The 16,377-nt window shown below is 35.2% G+C and overlaps 1 protein-coding gene across 1 annotated transcript in view; it reads left to right on the forward strand.

The window, feature by feature from the left end:
- LOC126188432 (plasma membrane calcium-transporting ATPase 4-like) overlaps positions 1-15,006 on the forward strand; it is a 45,928-nt gene extending 30,922 nt beyond the window's left edge. The window contains exon 5 of the mRNA XM_049930036.1: positions 14,226-15,006. Within this exon, the coding sequence (XP_049785993.1) occupies positions 14,226-14,360 (135 nt within the window). The 3' untranslated portion in view covers positions 14,361-15,006. The remainder of the gene's footprint in view (positions 1-14,225) is intronic.
- Positions 15,007-16,377: the final 1,371 nt, after the last annotated feature.

Raw genomic sequence — 16,377 nt, forward strand, 5'->3', positions numbered from 1 at the left:
TAGTACTGTAAGGCAGCGTGGAGAGTGAAAATCGGAGAGAGAGACCAAGAGATGAATACACTAAGCAGATTCAGAAGGATGTAGGTTGCAGTAGGTACTGGGAGATGAAGAGGCTTGCACAGGATAGAATAGCATGGAGAGCTGCATCAAACCAGTCCCAGGACTGAAGACCACAACAACAACATTAATTACATATCCAGTACACCATATTATATTTAAGATACTGTCAGAGAAGTAGTGATGAGTCTCTTGTACATTAAGTCAATGATTTGTGATTGTATGTTGTGAGGCAATAAACTTCTATTCTATTTCATTCTATTCTATTCAAAAATTACTGCATAGTACAGTGTTCATGAATATTAAGTTACAGTCTATATTTAATTTAAATATTCATTTACAGTGTAGTAGCTATTATTTAATAAATATTTTTTTAGACTTTGGCTATAGGTATGGTGATCATTTGCATCTTTTATTTCTTGTGGAAATCTGTTGAACAATTTTATTCCATGACATAGTACACCATTCCAAGTTTTTGATTTGTTTCTTCTATTTAGACGCAAACACTGTCTGGGTGTGGTTCCATGGTCCTGCATTGTTCTGTTTGTGGTGTAGATACTAAGTTTTGTTCTTATATACATTATGTTGTGAGAGATTTATTCGCACAGAACTGTCAGAATTTCTAGGCTTAATAATACTCCCTTACAGTGTACATGTCACTACTATCTGTTACTATTTGTATAGCTCTTTTCTGTGTCTTGAAAGTAGTCTGAATGTTCCCAGCACTTATCCCCCAAAACATTATCTCATAACTGTAGACTGAATGCACATATCCAGCGTAGGTTACATTGAGGAATGAAATACTGCACAGCAGTACAAGGATTCACAGTGCATAACATGCTGAGAATAGCCTTTTTGCCAAAATTCTCACATATTCTGTCCATTTCAATTGACAATCTACACACATTCCAAAGAGTTTGATAACAGCTACACAACCTACTGCATCATTGTTTATGTTCAATGGAGTATCACTGGATTGTTATTTAGTTGGAAGTTTATGATGTTTGCCTTTTACACATTTAAAGTTATTATTTTCTTTAATGACCAGCTGTGGACATCTCTGAGAGTTTCATTGGATTTTTCTGTTAGCTGAGTTGAATTTTTCTTTATAATCATCTTGGTGCTGTCATCAGCAAGTAGTGTTTTTTACCTGTTTCAGACCTGATAAGTGTTGCAATGCTAGTCTTTTAGAAATTTATGAGATTTCAAATCTTTGTACCCAGTTTTCCAAGTATAACTTAAACCATTTATGTGCCATACTCCTTATTCCTAATAGTTCTAATTTGTGTTGAAAAATTTCAAGCTCAACTGTGTTGAATATCCTAAAAAAAAGCCTGTTGCATTCTTGCCCTTTCCTATTGCTTTGAGTACAACTTTAGTAAACTGCTGTAATACAGCTGACTGTGTACCTCATGTGGACCAGAAACTGAATCATTCATTACAGTGAAGGTTGTATTTATTTAAGTATTTTATTAGTTTAGTTTTCATAATGATTTGTATTGTTTTGTAAATACAAGATAAGAAAGACACTCTGTAAAGGAACATCCTCCTCTAGCAATAGTTTTCCTCAACAGTAGTTTCAACACTAGTAATATTTTTCAAATTTTGGAGAGGTCAGAATTATCTCAGCTGCTTTTCTGAAAAAATATCATATAATTTTATACACAACATGTTATATTTCAAGCGAAAATTTATGAAAAGGAATTACTTTATTTTCAATGTTACAACTGATAAGTGCTCTGAATGTACAGTTCAATTTTTTTTCTTAGAAAGATTTGAAATTACTAATTATTTGGCGCACCTAAAATTTCTATTATTAATTATGCAATCTAGTTTTGTTTATTATGTTTATTTCTGGATGCATTTGTGAAACAATAATTGAAACTAATAGAAGCCAAGAGTTTACAGTTAAGGACTGGATGATCAAAGTAAAACTTAAAATGCTCAAAGTCTTCAATTAGCTTCAATGAATACTCAATTAAATAATAAATTGTATGTTCAGAATGAAACTTAGGGTTTGTTAAGTGTTAAAGTAGATGAACAAAGTAAGGAATTTAGCCATTTATGTGAAGGCATGGGATCAGGAAATTGAAAAATGATTGACATCAACATAATAGAATGTAGTTCTAGCATCATGAATAACTCTTTAGTAGTGGTAAAAAAGGTTACAGGTGGTGTGTGGTTAGTGCTAGAAGCACATACATTGAAAAAGCATATAGAGACAGAATGAGACAGACCAATAAACTTTGATGAATTGCTATCCAAATTTGAGAAAGTAAGCTTTTTTTTTAGTGTGATGGACCTCATGGAGGTATATTGGCAAATTAGGCTACATCCTGTATCAAAGAAGTATACCGCTCCTGTTTGATAGTAAATCATATCATTTCAGTGGGTTACCATTTGGACTAAATATCTCAGTATCTGTATTTATGTATGCTATGGATGAAGCATTAGGAAGATATGTATTGAAGGATTTAAGGAAGGATTTAATAATATATGTAGATGATATCCTCATAATCTCAGCTACCTGAGAAGAACATTATCCAACCTTGAGCAAGACCCTGAAAAAATTCAAAGAAAAAGGTGTTACAGTGAAATTATCTAAATCACACTTTGTGCGAAAAGAGCTTAAGATTTTAGGGCATATTGTAGGGGTGCAGGGGATTAGATCCTGAGCACATAAAAGCTATTAAGGAATGTCCACCCCCTAGAAATGTAAGACAGTTGAAGGGATTTATAGGAATGGCTGGATACTATAGAAGGTATATACAAGATCAAGAACTGAAAGACCCTAGAATTTTACATTTATTAAGAAAGGGAATACTGTGGGTTTGGGATCAAAGGCAAATGATGCATTTGAAAATGTAAAAAGAGCACTGGTAGAATCATCCATATTACATCATCCAAGTATGGGCAAGCCATTTAAAATTTCAACCGATGCATCTGATTATGGTATCGCAGCAGAACTTTTCCAAGGAGAGAGGTGTCTAGGTAATGTAAATCACAGATACACAGCTATTGTTAGCTGTAGTCTTAATAAACACGAATTAAACTACACAGCTACTGAAAAAGAACTATTGGAAACGGTATGGAGTATCCAAAATGTCCAGACATTAGTATGGGGGTAAGAAATCCATGTCTATACAGATTATCAAGCTCTGTCTTTTTTAATGAGTAGTCAATTGTAACATAGTAGATTAATGTGATGGATGTTGTCCCTACAGGAATATGACATTAGGATACAGTATGTAAAAGGTTCTGAGAATATTGTACCAGATGCTTTGTCTATGTTACCAGTAGGCATGGAAGAGTTAAAATGTATGGAATGACCTGGCATAATTTTTGCAATCAGTTTTATGACAGTAGAATATCCGCAATCCAGGGTAAAAGAGATGGCTCAAAGAATAACAGAAAACATCCATCATGATCCCTATTTTACAGAAATGTTTGCTATGTGTGTCAGAAATTCCTTACCTCCTAATCAAGCAGGGAAGTGGAAAATTGTAAGGCATAATTTGTTTTGGAGAGACAGTATAACATTGCAATGTTGGCATATATGTATTCTGAAGCTAATGGAAGACAAAATTGTGTAGTATGTTCATACGGGATATGGAAAGTTCGAAATAAAAAAGCGTATAGCTCACATGAATAAGTTCTATTATTTTAAGAAGCTACGGCATAAAGTAGCATGCTTAATCAGAACCTGTGAGATCTGTCAGAAGGTGAAAGAAAGTAGCACTCATGTGAAGTAAAAAACGTACCCAATTATTCCTAAGTCGTTAGACGATCTCACAGCAGCCGATTTTTTTTACCAGTTCTGAAAGGAGAGGGAGGAGTGTCGTATATTTTGGTCATCATAGAGTGCTGGTCAAAGTATTTTAAACTATACCCTATCAAAAAAGCAAATAAGGCAACAGTTATACACTGTTTGCAGAAATACTTTGTGGAGGTAGGTAAAACAAAACAATTTCTCAGAGATAATGCACCACAGTTTGTGAGTAACGAATTTAAAGAATTTCTAGTGGGGGGAGATATTCACCAAGTGTTAATATCCAACTATAACCCATCCTCCAGTCCATGTAAAGGAGTTATGAAAGAAATTGGGAAGTTATGCCTCACCTATTGCCATGAGAAACATACTTTATGGGAAACAAAAATTAAAGACTTTGAACTTATTTTAAGTGAATTACCACATTTATCAACTGAATTAACACCTTTAGAAGTAATAGACAAACCCTTTGTAGGAAAGCCTCTTATTAAATGTTTAATTGGCCTCAACAACCTATTGTCGATTACGCACTTAATCAGGAAATAGTTTCCAAAAATTTAGTTGAAAAGGCACAGCAAAGAGTGATTAAGCATAATGACAAAGCTGTAGAACCACAGTACAAGGCTAATGACCTAGTCCTTGTAAATCAGCGTCTTCAGAGCTCTGCGCTGAAGAAAGAGACACGAGCTTTTTCAGAAATATGAAGGACCTTACTGAATACAAATGATAATCCATCCCAAAACATAATTTTTAGTGGATCCTACAACTGGGTCAGAAAAAGGAAAGTACAATATGAAGGACATAAAGTTGTATATCCCACAGGGCCGTTAACATTATGAGTTAAAGGGTGGAGTGATGAGTGTTGGATTCCGAGTTGTTTTCGGTGTTTTCTTCCACACTAGCTTTCCTACACAGAATTCCCTTCACTTCTTAAACTATTCTGTCATCATATGTCTAAAATATTAAACTATCCTATAATGTTAGTACTTAGAAAACTGGATAAGACTATAAGATAAAGACTGGTTTAAGAGAATCATAGATAAACAGTGATCTCTAGTGAAATAAACGGAATAAGAATATTATGTCTGTGTAAAATATAATATAATGTGATAAACTGATCAACAGTTACACTGTAGTGTATAATTTTCTATTTTGTATAGAATATTTTATACGTTTCATGACATGTGATCTAAATGGGAGGTTTTGTATCCATTTTGAAAGGGGTGGGTAGTGTAAATAAGAGCATGATTTATACCAACAGATAAATCATGGCTAACACAGAAGACACATCACACCTTTCAAACAACCCTCACAAAAAAGTGTGCCTGATTCTTCACCATTTACTGTTTCCATAGGGTTGCTGAGATTTTCTTTGGAGACTTCAAGGGTGAAGGTGGAAATGTCCATTCTGTAGGATACAATGTAACACCATACCTCCTCCAGCTTCTCACTCAAGTACTGATGAGGTAGGGATCCTGGGGAAGGGTAGTGGGAAGGGTTCCCTGTCTTCTTTCTCTTCTTCAATCTTAGCAACCACATCTATCTTTTTTCCCATCCTACTTATCATTTTAGGACCTATCTATTTTTCCCTCTTACCATATTCGACTACTTCTATCACAGAAGTCCTACCTAGTTTCTGTGGTTTCCAATAACCTACAGCTTATCTTCAGATAAGAAGACCAAAGAATCAGACTAGAGGAAAACACTCTTGCATCCACACAAAGAAAAACGAACACACAAACAATGAAGTTACATATTAAAAGGATGTAAGAACTGCCATTCCTTTTAGAGAAAGAATGGTAGCAATCAACTCATGCACTGAGAGAGACAGGAGCAGGAGAGCTTGTGGAATAATTATAAGACAGTGATAAGAAAGACTGGCGTTAATTGTGACAACCATTTGAGAAAAATCATGGTAGAAAATACTCTGATGAGGTTATGAGTCATAGAGTAGGGAGACTTGATCATTATGTGTTGACATAGAATCTACTAAAAGTTGAAGTATTGGTAAACATAGTGTCTATTAATAGCACAGAAGTTCAGAAGTGGAAGAGGACTCCAGGGTATTAGAGGAGGTACTAAGAAGTGAGAGTGAAGTGTAAAATAGGTTTTATTTTTACCAGAAAATATTTAATTATAGTTTACATAAAGATGTATACTAGGGCAATGTAGCATGAGGCCAATTATAAGGGATAAGGGGGACAAACCGAGCATTTGCTAAGGATATAGGGCAGGTGTACCTACATAGAGATAGAATGACCTGCGGCCTGATGAATAGGGATGTTTTATGAAGGGGTGTACCTACCAGAAAGGAGGGAGGAAGTGCACTCATAGGGTCAATGCACATGTAAAGTATAGTTACTGATCCTAGGGGAAAAGGACAGTATTGTGACAGAAGTCACACATGTAATAGGAATCATTCTGGTAAATTTGAATTCTATATACCACTAGCTTTATTATGTTTTATGTGAGTTTACAAGTGTCGAAAAGAACACTTCCATTTGCCCAGAGTTCCTCCAGACTACAAACTACTATAAATAATGATACTAGTACATACTAAGGAAAAAGTAGTTCGAGGAATTAGAATAAAGAATAAAGTACTTGATTTTCTATGTCCCTTTTTATGAAATAGGCTTTAAAAGTGCAGGCTGTAGCTCATAGGTTTTTTTTTTATTTTTTTTTTTTTTTCTCATCTTATCTAGACAGTTGACTCACCTTATGATTTACACATTTGACATATAAGAAGAAACACTAAAAAAGATTTTCCCTATCAACTAACAACATAAATTCTGGAATGTGATTTTCCAGTGTCCTAAATCTAATATTGTTATACATATATACAAATTAGAGGGTATACCTACCTTGATCGTATCTGATAAAGCAAGTGTTGATCAAGCTCGTGCCCCCACTCCCCTCCAAGGTCACAGAATGTTGACCTACCATGACCAGTTCAAGTTTTCCAGTGTCACAGTTACATCAATCTCTGGGTTAGGTTTAACTTCCACTATGTGGACTGTTGGTGTTTGATTATGACAATTAGTATCCTGAGAGGCTCTCAACTGAAATTCTCTTTGCTTCTGCACATTATTTGGCATATGTGTGTTACTTTACTGGCCAAATTCCGCCGTCTGTGAGTTATTTGGTTGTCTGGTATTATTTGCATTTGCCTAGTGATTGGCCGATTAATGCAGGGTAGCTTGTGTCTGTACATGTTGTACAGGCTGGCTATACACTACTCACCCGTTGTAGTTATTTTGCTAAATTTTTGCCCATTTTTTTTATACCCACCTTTGAATTTATGGCTTTCTCCATTGCTGTTCTGATTACAGTTACCATTGCCATAAGTCTGTGTGGGGTAAGGTTGCCATCCATGTTGTGCTATAAATCCATTGTTTTCTCTGTGTCACTATTGGCATATGAACAAGCTTGGGTTGTAGTGGTCTCTCTTCGCATATCAAATTTATTGAGTCCAGTACAGATAGAAAGTATTTGGTGTCATTTTCCAGGATGGTAATGAGGTTTTCCTTAATGTGGGCAAGAAGATGGCTCTTTAAAATTTTCAGCACACCTGCTTGAGATACTGGGTTTGTCCAGTATCTGGTTTTATTCAAATGTTTTTCAAAATAGCCCCTTAAGCTTCCGTACTTGCTATTGAACGTAGCTGGGTTGAATACTTCAAGTCTGAGCCTCTCTTGTACAGCCTCAGACCAACACTACTCCAGAAATGCTCTCTTAAACTGTTCATAATAGTGGCAATATTCCGACATGTCCTCGGCCCATAGCGGAACGTCAGCCTGTGTGTATTAACAAGGTATGAGGTAAAACATTTTGAAATGCTCTGATAAAGACCACAAGATATATTCTTTTCCCTTCAGAAGTAAATATTGGAAACTGTTGGTGCCTAAGTAATACCTCATCTGCAAGTAATGTTGACAAACATGCTGCACTATTAGCAACAGGCATTTTTATGCTCACTCATGGCGTAGAGCAAGGCAGCTGCACCTGCTCGACAAGTGCAACTGCTGGCAAGTGTTGTTGCATTATGCAACCTTTGCTATTTACATTTGGTGGGCTAACCCCATTATGGGTTACCAGTGAAGGTATCTAACTTCTAGAAGCACAGATTTGTGTCCTGTCATATGTTATTTTGGAATGTCAGTAGTTTTAGAATCACTGCCTTATAACCTTTCCTCTGCTTCTTTCTGAATCTATTTTAGCTAGAAGTTGACTTTCTTTCTCTTTTAGAGCTTCCTCTACAGTATCTATATAAATTTTGCATTCTGACACTACCTTTTCAGCAAGGGTGCTGCCCTTATCCAGCATCTCAGCTTCAGCTTTTTCAGTTATTTCCTTTACATCTGCACTTAACTTATCTCACTGTATTTTAGCAAATTATGACTCTAAACTTAACTGATCTGCTTTTAGACTCAACTTGTGTATTTCTGTAGGCAGGTTTTTGCATATGTCTTGCAGCTCACTGACTGCAGTCATCAAATTTTTTACTGACACATCCGCTTCACATTGTGTCTTCTGAATTTGAGAATATGCTTCAATAAGGTTTTGTAACTCACCTGCAAGTTGTTTCTTTTGGTAGTCTATGGATGTTACTTTTTCCACTCATGTGTTTATACTTCAGGTCATGTTGATAATTATTTCTTGTTTTAGTTGTTTATCAAGCTCTGTGAACTGACCGCATAATTCATCAGATAATTCAGTGCATATAGTTTTGCACAACTCACTGAACTGTTGACTAATACTATTTTTGAAATACTTAAATGCCTGAATTTGCAGTGCAAACTGTAGTGTTATTAGTTTCATGAGCTGTGTCAAAGTGTGCATTGCACTAGTATTAACGTTGCCTTTGTGAACTGTTTCTTGTTCTTGTGGTCACAACATTGTAAGCAAATAATCAAATGAATTTTTGTTGTTCCACACTTCAATTTCACTATCTGAAAAAGTGTTCCCCAATGAGACCTGAGAAATTGTCTCATCAAGCATCACAAAAATGACATGATTAGTTATATTACCAATGTCATCATTTTTTAACTGTGTGAAACCAACCTGGTTGTTTTGGTAGCCATTGGCCAGTTCACAAGTTGGCATGTTAATTTCAACTGTTCCCAAACTCACATTTCCGACATCTTGGCATACTACCTTTTGTAATGAGTTTTCAACAATGGCCATTTCCTTTGACTCTATTGTGAACAGTGTTTAATAAAAAGTTACGAAAAAAATAAGATTTTCAAAAACGAAATTTTGTTTGTATTGGTACTTTTCAATTAAAGCAGTTCTATACACATATTCATTAATAAACCTGACTATTCTCTGGTACAGTCTTACAGAATTTAAATGAATTATTTTGCGCTTGACTTTGCAGAAATTTTTGCCTTTCCTATAGAAACACACTTTTTGTAAAGGATATTAATTGTAAGAAAAAGAGATTATTTAGTGCAAGAGAGATGGCTCCAAGCATAGCCGTATTAGCATACAGTGTAGCAGCTTCCTACCTTTACCAATGTGCATGTCTCGTATGTAGGCAGAATTTAATTTTAATTTGCTCCTTCAAGTTTTGATTAGTCCCAATTTCATGGACATTTAAAAAATGCATGAAAGGCCTCATTAGTTTCTTCCTACATTTACCACTGCGCATGTCTCGTATGTAGGCAGAATTTAATTTTAATTTGCTCCTTCAAGTTTTTATTAGTCCCAATCTCATGGACATTTAACAAATGCACCGAAGGCCTCATTAGTTTCTTGTAATGATAAAATGGACCATTTATCACAAAAAAATTTTATCTCAACAATTGAAACGTCTGTTCATATTCTGCTTGGCACAATCCTTTGAACAGTTGCCGTTGTGTAGTGTCTGGGAGGAAAGGAGGGCGTGCATAAAATATAATATATAATACAAACTGATTAAAAATTGCTGCTTAAGTAATTACAAAGAAATTTAGAAAGAATAATTGAAGACATTTGTTAGGTACACATATCCTGATTGAACTTTAAGTGGCATTAATATCAACATACCTTCAGTATTCACTACATCTATTAAGCGTTTAACTTTACGTACTTCTTTTTCTTATCATCACCATTATGCATGGGGAGTGGTATGACAATACTGATTCCAGTTTCACACCTCCTCTGCTCGCTCAATTTCTTCTTGTTTGCTTCAATCCTTTTGATGCAGAACTCTCAGCGCAGGCAAATTGATGAACAGACATGTACGGTCTTCATGAATGTACGAATAAACTTTGCTTTCCTAACAACTTTTTACAACACTTCTTTAATGTACTGTTTGGATACACATATTTTAACAGTATTAAAGCTGTGGAACTCATCATACAGTTGTCCTCTACCACTCACAGAAACAAACAGGTGAAGATTAATCAATTGAAGAGTATATCTCCACTTGTATTGTGTGTATGCAAATGTTATCTATGGTACAAAATTATTATTATTTTATATAAATATCCTACATGTATAAAAGGAAATTGAATGAGAGGGAAAAAAAGTAATATGTTTCATTACAACATCCAGCGGATTTTGTGCACTACTGCAGATATTGCTTTGTGACAGGCATGAATGTCAATCAAAAAATTAAATTACTTAAAAGATTTCTTGAAGACAAAGCTCTGTCATGGGTAAATTTAATATAAGTCTTTGGGAAGAAATGTCAGTGTTTTGAGAAAAGTTTTTTAAATAAATTTTTGTTGGTAGCTGAACATGGGAGAATCAAAAGTGAATTATTGAATGGTTCTAATTATAGGAATAGGGATGGCACTTTGAAAGAGTTTTGTAAGAACCAACTTAAAAAAATTGGCACATCTTGACAAACCATTTGATCAAATGGCCTCAGTTGATGCACTTAAAAGAAAGATTGCAGTGGGATTTAGTACATGGACCTAACTATTGTCTTGAACAATTTGTTTTGTTGACAGGCTGGAGAGGGTAGTAGAAAGAAGTATGTAACATAACAATAAGAATGATAGAAATCACAAAAACAGAGATAATGGTAACTTCTATCAGGATCAAATTGTCAATATAGAGAGAAATTATGAACATCAGATGGGAACAATGGGGACAACCATGGGCATGTTAATAGAAGAAACAACCATAGAAGTAACTATGGTAGTTCACCTCAGTGAAGGTCCATAGTTTTGGGGTGAGGAAATGTAACAGGCACAAAGGACCTCCAAGTTACACTTGCAATTAGACAATAATAACAGTGTAAATGATGTGGCACATGTATCTGGAATTGAACGGAAGGAATATTAGATTTCTCATTTATGTTTTGATCAAAACTTGTGTCATACTATGTTTAGTTACGGTCATGTATGTGCTAATCACACACCAGAATGTGAGAGGAGTGAGAATTTAGATGTAGTATGTTATAATGATTTCTTCTCTTGGGCAGAAAACAGTGTTATGAATGTATTTTAATCAGGTGATGAGTGCACTGATTCTGAACTATGTGGTATTTTTTATGTAGATGTGAATGAGAGCTGTGCAATAACTGAAGTTGGTATGTCTGAGACTGATGGCTTATTGCAAATGAATGTAGGTGAGGTAAGTGACTTAGATGGAGATGAGACTTGTACTGTTAGTGATGTTGTTATGAAGTAATTTTGGAGGAATATGATGACGATGAGTATAACATAATGATAATGAATTACGTATTTGTGGAGTTTAAGAATAATGAGGTTTCAGAGTTATTTGTAAATGGTGTAGACAATACAGGTAAGGTAAGTCATGTATGTGATGTTGTAAGTGAGAATCATGGAATACCAGTCCAGTCAAAACAGTTTTCCATTAATGTCATGCAGAGTAAAGATCCAAACAGTGAATGTGAGGTATCTGTGAGTTTGGAGAATAAAGGTGAAAACTTTTTGAAGTTTTTTTATGGTCAGATTGATGATAATGTAGATAAAGATGCATTCTGGAATAAGTTAGCTATTGTTAGTCAGAATTTGTAACCCAATTTGTGGTATGAAGTGGAAGAGTATCTAAGCAAAAAGTGTAATTTTGACACTAATGTGTTTTGGGTTCCTTCTGTAACAAGTGATGTTAGTTGTCCCATGGAATCTGTTCAGTGTGTTCACTTTTTACCTGTCAACTGGAGTAATCATAGTAATATTAATATACTGGTAAAGTTGATAAAACAATGTGAAGACAGTGTGGATTCAGCATTTGATGAAATTGAAAGTGATCTATTGCATGAAGTTTCTGACAACAGAGAGGATATTCAGATTTTGGGTGTCCTTACATTAAAATTAAGATTGATCAGTGGGAAGATAACTCTTTGTCTGATACAGGTAGCCCAATTTGTGGTATATATGAAAAATTTAGGGACAAGATAAAGTACTGTAAGAATGTTGTGGAAATGTCCATTGTACATGTAAAGATAAGAGGAGCCACTGGTAAGCAAAGCAGAGTGGTAAAATCTCATGTACTTTTAACTTTTATTATAGAAGACAAGAGCTTTGAACATAGATGCTTAGTGATCCATAGCCTGTAAGAAAATATGCACTATATTTGCATGTTCATACAACAATATAGTTCTGTTTTGTAATTGATTTGTACTTTTGACTGTGATACATATATTCCATGTGGCTAAATGAGTAGATCCTTTTACAGTTTTGAAATGGCAAAATGCCATTAAATATCTAGTAATAAATTTATTATCTTAGAATGCTATTAGTGTTAAATATTATTATTATTCCTGTGTACTTTACAGAGAATAACTAAATTTAATTGTCATGAACTTTTTTGGGTAAAGTCATGGGCGTTATGGTAAACTGAGTGAAGACTCATTTTATTCATATGTAATCTAAATACAGGGTTATTACAAATGATTGAAGCGATTTCACAGCTCTACAATAACTTTATTATTTGAGATATTTTCACAATGCTTTGCACACACATACAAAAACTCAGCTCTACAATAACTTTATTATTTGAGATATTTTCACAATGCTTTGCACACACATACAAAAACTCAAAAAGTTTGTTAGGCATTCACAAATGATCGATATGTGCCCTTTTAGTGATTCAGTAGACATCAAGCCGGTAATCAAGTTCCTCCCACACTCGGCGCAGCATGTCCCCATCAATGAGTTCGAAAGCATCGTTGATATGAGCTCGCAATTCTGGCACGTTTCTTGGTAGAGGAGGTTTAAACACTGAATCTTTTACATAACCCCACAGAAAGAAATTGCATGGGGTTAAGTCAGGAGAGCGTGGAGACCATGACATGAATTGCTGATCACGATCTCCACCACGACCGATCCATCGGTTTTCCAATCTCCTGTTTAAGAAATGCCGAACATCATGATGGAATTGCAGTGGAGCACCATCCTGTTGAAAGATGAAGTCGGCGCTGTCGATCTCCAGTTGTGGCATGAGCCAATTTTCCAGCATGTCCAGATACACTTGTCCTGTAACGTTTTTTTCGCAGAAGAAAAAGGGTCCGTAAACTTTAAACCGTGAGATTGCACAAAACACGTTAACATTTGGTGAATTGCGAATTTGCTGCACGAATGCGTGAGGATTCTCTACCACCAAGATTCGCACATTGTGTCTGTTCACTTCACCATTAAGAAAAAATGTTGCTTCATCACTGAAAACAAGTTTCGCACTGAACGCATCCACTTCCATGAGCTGTTGCAACCGCGCCGAAAATTCAAAGCGTTTGACTTTGTCATCGGGTGTCAGGGATTGTAGCAATTGTAAACGGTAAGGCTTCTGCTTTAGCCTTTTCCGTAAGATTTTCCAAACCATTGGCTGTGGTAAGTTTAGCTCCCTGCTTGCTTTATTCGTCGACTTCTACAGGCTACGCATGAAACTTGCCTGCACGCATTCAACCATTTCTTCGCTCACTGCAGGCCGACCCGTTGATTTCCCCTTACAGAGGCATCCAGAAGCTTTAAACTGCGCATACCATCACCGAATGGAGTTAGCAGTTGGTGGACCTTTGTTGAACTTTGTCCTGAAGTGTCGTTGCACTGTTATGACTTACTGATGTGAGTGCATTTCAAGCACGACGTACACTTTCTCGGCTCCTGTCGCCATTTTGTCTCACTGCGCTCTCGAGCGTTCTGGAGGCAGAAACCTGAAGTGCGGCTTCAGCTGAACAAAACTTTATGAGTTTTTCTAAGTATCTTGTGTGTGTCGTGACCATATGTCAATGAATGGAGCTACAGTGAATTTATGAAATCGCTTCAATCATTTGTAATAGCCCTATATTAGGAATAGTATCTTAAAGTTTCATATATGAACACTTTTTAATCCCTTCTGATGTAAACCCTGTATTATTTTTTTCTATATAGATAGGTGAAACGTATGCAATGTGATGCTAGGAAGTTATTGAACTGCATAATTAGCACACAAAACAATGTTTCAGGATTCAATGAAAGCTAGACAGAAAGTTACCTATCCATTGGAGCATATGGTGAGAAATGTAGGGAGGAAATTGAAAGATGTGGGTAGATCCACTACCACACTTCTGTATGGCTGCAACCCTTGGTGGTCCAGATGACTTACAAGAGGTCATAGATGCTGGGTAATGTACTCAAGCATCTGTCAACCACATCAGTTTTGTGACTGAAATTTGTAAATGCTAGCCAAGAAATTATGCTATATGAGGAATTTGTGGAACTATTTGTTTAGAAAAGTAGACACTGTTATAGGTGGTGTTATTAAACATAAATGTATGTTTTTAAAGTAGGGGGATTAACTTCCCAATACCTTATTTCACTTTAAATAATGTTGTGGAAGGCTGATGTTCTACGACTGATGATTTTTTATGTTCAACATAGAAATGTGAAACCTTAAAATGTTCAAGAGTAGATTCTATGAGCCATGTTGTACATAATTATAAGTATCTGGTAAAATGAGGTACTGATAGGTTGGTAGTCATACATTTCAATGAATTTTCTTATCTCAACACTCAGTATGAATATTTTTTTTATCAATTGTAAATGAACCTTCTATGCTTCTATGTACATAGGTAGTTTTTATGAACAATTAGCAAACAGCATGGAAGACAGTTACGATTCTGATCATAAGTTGAGTATAGACCATGTAAGAAGATGTATGCATTTCTGATTTCACACACCAATTTTGGTCCTCAACCTACTTGATTAAGTCATCACTCAAAGCTATTAATGACTCTGTTTACCTTATTCATCCAGTGTGTTGCATTATTGTATCTCATTGGAACTTGAGTTGTGTGCAAACTCATGCTTAACTGTGTTTTGGGTGCCCCTGGTTATTGCGACGGTGTACGTGTACTCAAGGAGAGTGTGCAACTACTGATTGGGGCTAGATGCTTCCTATAACTATTCTTTACAAATGCTTAGACTTATTTGTATATGTTAGTGAACTTTATTAATTTTGTTATGTTGAAACATTTATGCTGGCATTTACCTAGGTTGGTTTGGATTCGTGGGTCGGTTCCCACATCGTAAGCATAGGCTTTAATATTTCTTCATTATTTTCTCTTTTCATGAGTCATCATACCCTTACATACTCTGGTTTATGTGTCTGATTGATTTTGTGCTACACTCCTACTTGTGACTGAGTATATTTCTTCTTTTCTGTAACCGTTGTGAGTTTTTCGAGTTGGCTCACTTGTAGTACACTTAGGATCTGAAACTCACATTTTTATGGCCCAGAACCCATTTTTAACCTGTCATAATGCAATTATTTAGTGGAGAGGAAATTTGGCAATCATCACCCACCAATAAGGTAAGTTCCTTTAAAACACTTCTCCACTTATTCAGAGTTGAGTATAGTTTAGTAAAAAATTTTGTAGGTTTGCACATGCATACAAAGCGTCACCACACTTCACTTTTCAGGCTCAAATTTTGACTTTTTGGTTTCCAGTTGACATAACAATGTTTGAAGATTTGCCTGTATTACTCTTTAATTTTATTTTTCATCAGATTTTCTCAGTATCACACCATCTTATAATTCCAACTTCTATAACACTACAAATTACATTGTTATTGCAAGATATAAAAACACACGCAATTCCATCAGAATCCTCGTTACATTCTGTGGCACTAACAATATTCCAAAGAGCTTACCAAACAAAAGAGTTTACAATTTTTTTGACAAAAGAAGAATCTTCGTCAAGTTATACCATTATTTTGTAAATGAATCCAGAAATAAATTTAATAATTAGCATTAGACAGTGCAATTAATAATATGAATTTTAAGTATGCCAGGTATTTTGTATATTCAAATATTTCTAAAAGAAGAATAATTTTAGCTGTACAAACAGAACTAGTAAATATCGATTGTAACAAATTAATTTCTCTTTATACATTATAGCCTGAAATATAATGCATAATATACAGAATCACATGAAATTAATTTAGTTAAACAGCTGAGATAATGTTCACCTACACAAGATTCTAAATTATTCCTGGTATCGGCTTCTTCTATTAAAAAAAGGGCAGTGCAAATACATGTGTATGCTTAAATAACAGATCTGTAATATCCTGTTGCTCCAGTTCATTTAAGGTGCTAGACTCACTTGCCTTTTGCTC

This window comes from Schistocerca cancellata, chromosome 5 (assembly GCF_023864275.1).
Source record: "Schistocerca cancellata isolate TAMUIC-IGC-003103 chromosome 5, iqSchCanc2.1, whole genome shotgun sequence".
Lineage (NCBI taxonomy): Eukaryota > Metazoa > Arthropoda > Insecta > Orthoptera > Acrididae > Schistocerca > Schistocerca cancellata.